Source organism: Sinocyclocheilus grahami, unplaced genomic scaffold (assembly GCF_001515645.1).
Source record: "Sinocyclocheilus grahami isolate Dianchi unplaced genomic scaffold, SAMN03320097.WGS_v1.1 scaffold94.1, whole genome shotgun sequence".
Taxonomy (NCBI): Eukaryota; Metazoa; Chordata; class Actinopteri; order Cypriniformes; family Cyprinidae; genus Sinocyclocheilus; species Sinocyclocheilus grahami.
Genome location: NW_015505273.1, coordinates 1,253,117 through 1,264,055, shown reverse-complemented (window position 1 = coordinate 1,264,055; position 10,939 = coordinate 1,253,117). Strand labels below are relative to the sequence as shown.

Below are 10,939 nucleotides of genomic sequence, written 5' to 3'. Positions count from 1 at the left end.
AAGGGTTAAAGCTTAACGCAGTAAAGAGAAGAGAAATAAGAATATTAAACTATGGTACCATTTGAAGGAAACATCAGATTCTTAGTTCAAACACACCTTTGTAAAAAGGTGCAAATGATCCCTAATGTATCAATTAATAAGACTAAGTTTGAATACTTGCACGTCTCGTCTGTCTGCAAGAGGGGTTTGATGCAATATAAAGGTTCAAGTTGATCTTTGCTGAAGTTGGTTGATGAAAAAGAACCAGTTTGAGTCAGAGAATCTTGGTGAATGGAAAAGTCGAGGCTGAAGCCTGGCACGAACTTAGGGTGTCCTGGAGCTTGTGCGCACATCTTCATCTTCTCAGAATTCAACAAAACCACCGACTCCTGGGCGGGTCACTGATGTGAGGCCTTTAAGGTCTGAGAAGATTCACGCCTCTCAAAATGGGCTTGTCCAATGAGAAAGGCTGAGATCCAAAGCGGGAGGTTGCAATTGCTGGAGGGTTTTATGATCCTTTGTGTGAGGGCATGGTAATTTGCAAATGGAACTTGAATCGAAATTACTAAAGATTCTCAGGACACTAATATATTGCCTATGTACCAACATATAATATACACGCTCGTTTAGATCATCAGAAGGCGAATTCATAAATACTAAACATGGTATATGTAAGGTTACATGAATGAGTGGTTATATCATAAGCATGCATAAAATAGTCTAAAAATATCAAAGACAACATACACAATGACCTGAAGGATATGTGTGTTCATTCAAAGAAAGGTTTTCCTATGAATTAATTAGTAGAAAAGTCCATTTCTACTGTGCAGTGTGTCTCTTCCTATGGAAAATGCAGTGAGAGTCTCTCTCTTGCATTCCTTTGAGCAATAAAACCAGTGTTTTAGATATTGTGTAGTGCAGCAGGTGTATAATAGGAATCGACATGTTCAGAAAAATCAAACAGTGCACCTCTATTCTGAGTCGTATTAGGTCATGCATCTCCATGTCTTGAAGGCTAACAAAAATATCCCGTTACAGAAAAGCACATTATGCACACATACATTAGCGTGGCTGTGATTCTGTGGGTTGAGTGCGGTATGAATCATTTTTACGCCTGCGCCATCAAGTCTTTGGAAGCTCATCAGTCTTATACAAGTGCAGCTTTTTAAAATGAAGGCAGCATTAGCTGCAGGTCTAGTAAGCGTGTTATATATCTACTACAAAAGTCTTCTGCTCTGAAATTTAGTAGAGCAGTGAATGGTTAGCCTGCAGGGAAAGGTTTGATGTTAGGAGGAAGGACAGGCTGAGATCTCTAGGGGCAAAACTCAGGAAGGTCCTGAGATCAAAGTTTGCATAATTGCTAGGCTATGCACAGCTAGCATAGCACACCTTTGGGGAAGGAAAACACGTTCATTAGGAAGTAGCATCTTATTCTGTAACTAGCACATACATTTTCATTTATATGTACTGTATATATACATGCATACATATAAAAATAATGAGATGTTACATATATACAGTAGTTATATACAATATACAGGTGCATCTCCATAAATTAGAATGCCGTGGAAAAGTTCATTTATTTCAGTAATTCAACTCAAATTGTGAAACTCGTGTATTAAATAAATTCAATACATTCAAATACAAAACAGTTATTTTAAATCATAATATCTCACGGTTTTACAGTTTTTACTGTATTTTTGATCAAATAAATGCAGCCGCTGTGAGCAGAAGAGACTTCTTTCAAAAACGTTTTAAAAAATCTTACCAACCTCAACTTTTTTGAAAAGTTCAAAAAATGAACATAAAATAGTCTAAAATTAGCAAACAATTAGTATTTGGAAAAACATATTGTAGGTTTCTACACCAATATTTCTTCAAATAGTCAAAGATGGCAAAGTTCCCAAAGTTGCACTGAAACATGAAGTTGACACTTTAAAGAGCCAACAGCCTTTCGTTTACGTCACAACCCTTGAAAGGTGAAGCAGATGTTCAAAACAGCTCGACTTGATCAGTCACCTGGCTTTGCTGAAAGCTAACGCTCTTCGACATTAACCTCGGAGGCAGCATAAAACGAGTCGAATGCCAAAAATGAGATTACGAGAACCAGACAGCCTGGTATCACATCACCTACACTGACAATGAGAACAAAGAATGAAAGTCTTCTTTCATCCAAATAAACGAATGTTTTCTGTTCAAGCAGTTGTAAACTTCCACACAATCTCTTGAAAACCTGCGTGGGCGAGCGGTCAGCATGTCAACATCATGCCCAATCAATCCCATGGTGCAGTTAGGCACGACGCCTGGCCTGACATTATTAACGACTGGACTGCTTTACAGACAACGAGAGAGAGAGAGAGAGGTGGTTTACAAGCATTACAGGACAGCAGATAACTCATGTCAATCAACTACATTCCCATGAGAGAATTAACACATGCTCTAGCTAATTGCATCACTAGAGAGACTTGCATGGTGAAATTAGCGAATCAGGTGACAAGATGAGAGCATTTCATTAGTTTCATTGCAAAGTATGTACGCAATTGCAAATAGACCAGCTTCACGGACAAATAAAAAGCAAGCTCAAAACATATTTAAAATTGATTAATTTACTACCATTATGTATATAAACACCCTAATATGATATTGCTACCTCCGCTGAAATAAACATAGTGTGCAATGCTCCAATGCAATCTCCAGCTCTGCTGTCGACAGCGTGGGAGATTACAATTTAATATAGCCTATGCTCTTTTCCCCCCATATGCTTTGATCTGCAAGGGCAAACTGGACCACAGCTTCATGTGTAGATTTTGTGGGTCACTGCTGCAGATGTGAGCACTGGTGCAGTTTAATATATTTGAATATTATGTATAACATAGACATATATACACATAAGTCATAACCAATTAAAAAAGTAAATTCCAACAGTAAATTCAGGTAAACTCTACCAGCAGTTTTATCAATATATAATGCATACAAAAGTATTTTTGAGTTAATTTGTAGTAAATGTTGTGTATACACTGCAAAAAAATATACAGCATTTTTGACTTTTTCAGTTAAAACATCTTAAAACCTTAAAACAAGTCACATTTACTTGATTCAATGCTGCATAAGATATTACCTTATTGTTTTCATAGATTGAATCTTAAATATATATGTATTTTCAATTGTTTTAAACGTGTTCATACTGAAAAACGTGACAAAATCAGTGCAATAATACGAAATACACTTTTACGCATTACTGTACAGAGAAACTCTGTAATGCAAGTGTATTACAAACTTAGTATCTTATGCAATGCTGATTCTCAAGTTATTTTTTAAAGGGATAGCTCACCCCAAAATTAAAATGTTGTCATCATTCACTCACTCTTGACCAAACAGTTGATGGTGGCCATTGGCTTCCATAGTATTTTTTTTTTACATATAGAAGTCAATGGCTACCGTCAACTATTTGGTTTCCAACATTCTTCAAAATATCTACTTTTGTGCTCAACAGAAGAAAGAAACTAATACAGGTTTGGAACAACATGAGGGTGAGTAAATGATGACAGAATTGTCAGTTTGGGTGAACTATCCCTTTAAGGATTTTAAGATATCTTGATAAGGATATCAAGATATCTAGAAAACAAGATGATAAAGGATCAAATAAAAAGTATATTTATAATGGTATACCATCAGCTATCAGTCAAACTACGCTCTAGATATTGATATTGATATTGGCATCAACCACTGAAAACCCCATAGCCCACTGAAGAAAACCAACATGATAACAGTAGCCTCATAAAAGCTCATATCCCCCTCATAACTTGCTGTACATATTCAGGTTTATTTCCAGACTGGCACAAAAAGGCCAAATTTGGCCCTCGCCCTTTATTTCCTAAGTTTAACTGTCTCTCAACTCACACTATTATCCCTCATGCATATTTTAAATATTTCCACCCCCCTACAGGTTTAGACCCTCGTCCAGCTGTGCAGTACAATAGTAACTGTGAATGCACAGAAGAAAGCAATGAGCGCTAATTCAGTCTTGTGACCAAAAGTGGTATGCAGATGTTATGTGCCACATACGGTCCAAAAGAACGACTCATAAGGAAGTCTATTATGTAGCGGTTTATTATGCAGAACAAATGAGCATAAACTCTATGTGTAATTATGATTATAAAAAAGAAAGTACTTTGATATAGAGATTCAACTGATTATTCTTAGAGACCTTGTGATTAAGAGATCCTGCATGAAAAAGTTTCCCTGTAGCACATTGTTTTCCCTCTAAATTTAGGGGAGAAAGCTCTGCAACCACTCTAGTGTTGGCTATTATTATATTCTGCATATATGAAAGCATGCTAAAAATCCAAAAAAATGCATGCAAGATTCCTATTGGATTTTCTACTTGAACCTGGAACCAAATTATAAATTAAAAATGAATTTAATAAAAAAATTTGATTAATTAAAATTTGGAATTCCAAAAGCATCCTAATGTGAATGCAATGCTGCTATAAATATTCCAAGAGAAATTCCAAAAAGTTTTTTTTTTACATTTTTTATTTTTGGTTCTTACTTTTTATTCCCATTAGGATCCTTCAGGATTTTTTCCCAAATTATAATTTCGATCGGAATCCTGTATGGATTCTTGACCAAGAACTACGGAGAGCATTTTAATAAGGTTTAATACGGTCATTCGTTTACTCTCATTAGCCTTTAATCCCACCACTGAATTATACTGTGCATTGCAGTGCGAGGAGCAGAAGGATCTAGGATTCCACACAAACAATTGCAAGAGTTCAGCCCAAATTGGTTGTTTAAACATATGAGGTTTGGACATGGTTGAAATAGAGGTCATTCGTTTGAGGACTGATGCACAAATGCAGGGCATGCTGTGTTTAGAAGATGGCACAAACAAAATGGGATATTTGTTTTAAATGCAATAAACATACTTCTTGATTAATGCAATTGACATTGCCTCATGGACATTCACTAACCATAACAAACCGCATACGTTATCCATCCTCAAGTAGCCAGGTAGTCCAATAAAATATAATCAAATTCTACAGTATGCAACTGCAAATTATCCCTAAGAAAGCTTAGTTGTATTTCATCCCACGTCCCTACAAAGAGAACTCCAGTGTGGCAGATGATCATGCATGCTTTCATTCATGTGTTCAACAACAGCATTTATCAGTGTCTACAGATCAAGCCACAGTCAAACGAGGGTGATGACAAGCTACAAACCGAATTCATTAGGCCCCCTCTTTGTATTCCATGGCCTCTTCTTTTTCTCATACAACCCGCGTCCCTGATAGCATCCCTTAACACAATACAGATGAGAGCAGAGTGGCAACACCAGCACACGGCACCAGACAGGCGTCGAAAAGCAGACCAGTGTGCCGAGCATCACCCCCGAGCATTTTGTCATTCAATCATTGGATATATGCCAAGGGGAATAATCTATGAGTGCAATTTCTACCCCACAAGTGCGAGAGGCGGCGGATGCACAGTGCACATGCTATGCAGAACAAAGCCCTGCATTGTCCAGCTGTCCGAGACCACCTTTAGAATCACGACAGCATGCACTCGGTTGGAGATTTTCCAGTCAATCCATGCCATTCAGCAGCCTTGCCGCCAATGGCAGCTGCTAGTAAGTGGGCGTGAAACCTACTCACCGAGCATCTGACTGAAGAGCAACTGCTCCAGGTCACCAAGAACGGTGACCACCAGCTCCGGGTCCACCTTGAGGAAGGGTTTATCGCCACCTTCCTCACCTTGACCTTTAGCCTCCGGGTCTCCGGAGCTACCAGCTACCGGTTTTTTCCCACTCGCTTTGGCGGACAGGATATCGTCGTCGGACTTGCAGTCATCGGACGTCTTGCTCAAGGGTTTTACTTCCACGTAAGGGCCTCGAGGGATCCGACCTGTCCGAGACCACCTTTAGAATCATGACAGCATGCACTCGGTTGGAGATTTTCCAGTCAATCCATGCCATTCAGCAGCCTTGCCGCCAATGGCAGCTGCTAGTAAGTGGGCGTGAAAGCGGAAAAACCCTACTCACCGAGCATCTGACTGAAGAGCAACTGCTCCAGGTCACCAAGAACGGTGACCACCAGCTCCGGGTCCACCTTGAGGAAGGGTTTATCGCCACCTTCCTCACCTTGACCTTTAGCCTCCGGGTCTCCGGAGCTACCAGCTACCGGTTTTTTCCCACTCGCTTTGGCGGACAGGATATCGTCGTCGGACTTGCAGTCATCGGACGTCTTGCTCAAGGGTTTTACTTCCACGTAAGGGCCTCGAGGGATCCGACTTGGGCCTTTTCCCAAAGCGCCAGGTGCCACAAGCGGGGTGAACATCTTCGGCTTGCCCTGGAAGAGGGAGTGGTCCGATTTGGACAGGTTGCGAGAAAGTTGAGAACCACCCGCCCCTCCACCGGCCGCCGGTTTGGGCTTGCCCATCTTCAGGTGTCCTGAGGCAGCTTTGCTCATATCGTCGCACCATTTGGGCTCATAGAGTTGCATCTTCTTCTCGGCATCCGTCAGCACGGCCAGGTTGGTCAGGGACCTCTGTTTCCGAAGGTTGGACGGCACCGGGATGCGTCCCTCTGTGCTGCCCACGCGGTACACCTTCAGCTCGCTCCGTGGCACGCTTTGTGGCACACCGGACTTGCCCCTCTTGGCAGCCATGCCCGCACCTTCCCTTGACGTCCCCTTGCTCTGCCTGACTTTTATTCGACCCCCAAGTGTCTTCCTCTACCGGAGAGCATTTAGGGCCGGATGAGAGAAGAGCAAAAGCATGGAGGAGAGGACGAAAGTGCAGCTCTTTCTCTCTTGCATGGGAAGAGAATGTTAATTCCGTGTGCCCTTTATTTTTCCTGTTCCTTCTTGTCAGGCTACAGCAGCTGCCGCCCTGGTTCTCCTTTTCTCTCTCCTCTTTCTATCACTCCCTCGTTTTCTCTCCTCCCTTCACCAGACCGTCTTGCCGCTGAGCCGTGCAGCAGCCAAATGACAGCAGTGCTGCACGCAACAACAGTCCCTCCCCCCTTTCTCTCTTGCTCTCTCTCTCTCTCGGTTACATTTTCCGGTGCGTCTCTCTGCCTCAGCAGAAAGTGTGAGCTGATAGGGGGAGATGACAAATTGCAACACTACAATGTAAACTGAATCCAGTACATTGTAGTGTGTATTTTCACACACACTATTTCTCCATCCCCTTTGTTTCGCCCCTCCCCCTTCCAGGATCCAATGCTGAATACTCAGTGAAATCACAGTTATATTCACTATCTGCCTTCAGGAGAAATGCATTGCGTATGCATGGGACAATTTACCAGTACACAAATGCCATACACGATCTATCTATCTATCTATCTATCTATCTATCTATCTATCTATCTATCTATCTATCTATCTATCTATCTATCTATCTATCTATCTATCTATCTATCTATCTATCTATCTATCTGTCTGTCTGTCCATCTGTCTAAATAAATAAATTACCTTTAGTGGAATAATATAATAATGTATACATTAGCTCTATAGTTCTGCAAATAATCTAACACAAAAATGACGAAGACATAAGAAAATGGAATAAGAAAAATGTGTACGTCTAACATGTCTTCACATTTACAATGTACATTGTTTTAGTACTATAATACAATAATGCAATATAATTATAATTTTTTTAACATTAAGAATATATTAGTTATTAAGTTCTGCAAATAATTCAACACAGCATACAAAAAAAAGAAAAGAAAAATCAGCTGGAAAAAAATAATTGCAGTTTCAAATAAGATCATTTTTAAAGATAAAAAGTATTCATTCAAGATACATTCTCTGAATAATTTTAAATACTATTTTATATAATATTATGTATATAATAACAAATATAATATTTGTTTTAAGGATGTTTTACTGAAAAACAAAACAAGATATTGATTATCAATAGGATCTTCAAATGACTCTGATATATGGCAGCAATCTTTACCTGTGCAACCCCTCAAACCAAATCTCAAGGTCAAAATTTTGCAAAATCTGCCAACCTATAAAATGACAGTCAGAAATTAGATTTAGCTTCTCAAGTAAATTAAACTTGTTTCAAATATATCTAGATATGTGTAAAATAAATACAATAAATTAAGAATAGGATTGTTTTGCAACATGGGAATAAATTATTTAATATAATAAATCAATCATATCCAGGTGTTTTCCATCACACCTCCTTCAACCTCCTCACGCCATCCATCTACACTTCATAAAACTGCCGTGTTGTTTTTAGATGGCCCCTAGCATCACCACTCATGATATTCCATACGCATCTCTCTAAGGAGTTCTCTGCAATGCTTCGCTGGAGAAGCGTCACCATAGTAACGCTGCTTCCTACATCACAACATACATTAAGTATGCCTTGTCTCTCCACAGAGCACATCTCCACTGTAAATAAGGTAACAGCATGCCACAAATCCACATTCTGTTTGTCTTTACCGCTTCACCAATGAGCCTTGTTAGCCTGACAGGAGCCTGGCAGCGACTTAAACAAATCACCCATAACCAGCCTGATGCAACTGACCAGTTTGGTACAATGACTTAATCAAAAGCTCAGCGCGCTCCTGCAGGGGGTCCGAACACTTGGCCAAACACATGCTAGTCCCGGGGCATGTGGGGTAATTCTGATGTTACTGACGAGGGAAAGAGGGCTGAGAAGAATGAGGTCTTTTGTTTGAACTAGTCACGAGTGGCCGTGGCGTTCTGTGGGGGATTTTTCTATTGACATCATTTAAAGAAGAACATACTTCCTTTGGGCTGATCTGTTATCACAAAAGATTAAATAGTCCTTAATTTTAGTTAGATCAATAAAAAGCAGGTCAACTAGATCTAGATCAAATGGTTGAATTTGTACTGAGATTTCTGACGTTTAATCTTGCCATATTTAAGCACAGTTTATGACATTGTTGATTGTTTTATGAAGCATATTAAAAGTCTCCATTTGCTCTCAATTTATTATAAATTTTTTTAGATTTATCTTTTAAATTATTTTCATATTCGTTTAATCTAAATTATGTCCAAGAATGATTACAAATCATCAAAAATATATATTAAAAATATCTAAAAAAGGATATATTAAAAAAATATATTTTTAATGTGTAAAAAAGAGCTATTAAAAAGACCTGAAAAGTGTTTATTTATTTTCAATTAGGTCAAAAAGAAACATCTGATATGAAAAGATCTAAAAAAAAAAGAAAAAGGAAAAGACACGAGAGACCTGAAAAGTATCATTTAACCTCTATTATATCTAATAGAAACAACTGAAATATTACCAATATCTAAATAAAAAAAGAGATATTAAAAATAGCAATAATAATAATAATAATATAAAGATCTGAAAAGTATGCATTTAATCTCAATTATGTCTAAGAAAATTATAAAAAATATTTACAAATATCTATTAAAAATATCTATTTTAATGTGTAAAAAAAGAGCAATTAAAAAGGCCTGAAATAAATAAAAAAAGACCTGTGTTTTTAATTAGGTCTAAAAGAAACAACTGATATTAACATATCTAAAAAAAAAAAAAAAAAAAAAAAAAAAAAAAAAAAAAAAATGCAATCAAAAAAGTATTCATTTAATCTCAATGTCAAAGAAAAATTACTGAAATATTACAATTATTGTATAAAAAAGAGAGAGAGAGAGATATTAAAAATATCTGATATTAAAATATATTTTAAAAGGGAGATACTAAAAGGATATCAATTAAATCTCAATGCCTAAGAGAAACGATTGAGTATTACACCTCAAAAATATAAAAGGAAAAAAAACAAAGAAACAACTGATATAAAAAAGTAGCAAATTAATCTTATTTCTAAAATAAATCATTTTTTTTAAGTGAAAAGTAGCCTATCCAATTAATCTTAAATCTCTAAGAGTAACAACTGAAATATTAAAAATATATTTATAAAAAAAATAGATCTGAAAAATGATCAATTTAATATATTGTCTAAACAAAAAACATTTCTGAGATATTACTGATATCTCAAAACTCCTAATTAAACTCAATGCTTATAAATTATAAAGAGATCTCAAAAGTCTCTAAACAACTTCACAGCTGTCTAAAGGAAAAGGTATTAAAAAAGATCTGTTCTTTTATTCCCTATGGGACATATACTTACATTATATCACATAATATGTTACTGTATGATCCGACACTTACACAACAGCGCTGGATTCTGACACATATTAGGTGAGACCTCAGCGTTTTTCTCTTCATAAAGAATGAAACACACGTCCTGATGAGACTACCGCCCGCCCTCTCTCTAGAGAAAGCCAAAGGTTCTCCAAACATCTGGATTCCATCCGGAGGCTGTGGTTGGTCAGCAGCGCAGATGTTTGCAGACATGAGAACATCCCATGGGTTGCTGGCATCTGTAGCCGGTCAGCTGCTGCCATTACACCACACTGATATATTACTCAGATGGGAAAAGCTTGTGTTTCATTCAGTGTTTGTGTGCAGATGTGGCAACACATGGCTGTGTTTGTCTGTTTGTTTGTTTGTTAGTTCACATGCCATCATTCCTACATTAAAATCACACCCCTCTGAAGAATTACTGAGTGACACAATATAAATCTTATGCTCAAAAGTCATAAAAGTATTTGTCTCTAGTGCACATATGCTGGATATTAATGTGAAACATGTGAACACAGTCTGTAAAGTCATAGCACATTATTCTCACATCTGAAAATATCTCAGGATTTGCTTCAACACATGATATATATGTACAATATACATATTAAGTACATATATATGCATTAAGTACACACACACACACACACACACACACACACATATATATATATATATGAAATACAACAGATACTACTACTGCTTAAATTTTAACTTTTCACAAACACACACACACACATATACTGTATATATATATATATATATATATATATATATATATATATATATATATACACACACACACACACAC

The 10,939-nt window shown here is 37.4% G+C and overlaps 1 protein-coding gene across 1 annotated transcript in view; it reads right to left on the bottom strand.

The window, feature by feature from the left end:
• The window catches only part of LOC107587625 (neuron navigator 1-like), a 58,613-nt gene extending 51,617 nt beyond the window's left edge, over positions 1–6,996 (bottom strand). The window contains 2 exon segments of the mRNA XM_016275473.1: positions 5,634–5,882; positions 6,020–6,996. Of these exon segments, the coding sequence (XP_016130959.1) occupies positions 5,634–5,882; positions 6,020–6,644 (874 nt within the window). The 5' untranslated portion in view covers positions 6,645–6,996.
• Positions 6,997–10,939: the final 3,943 nt, after the last annotated feature.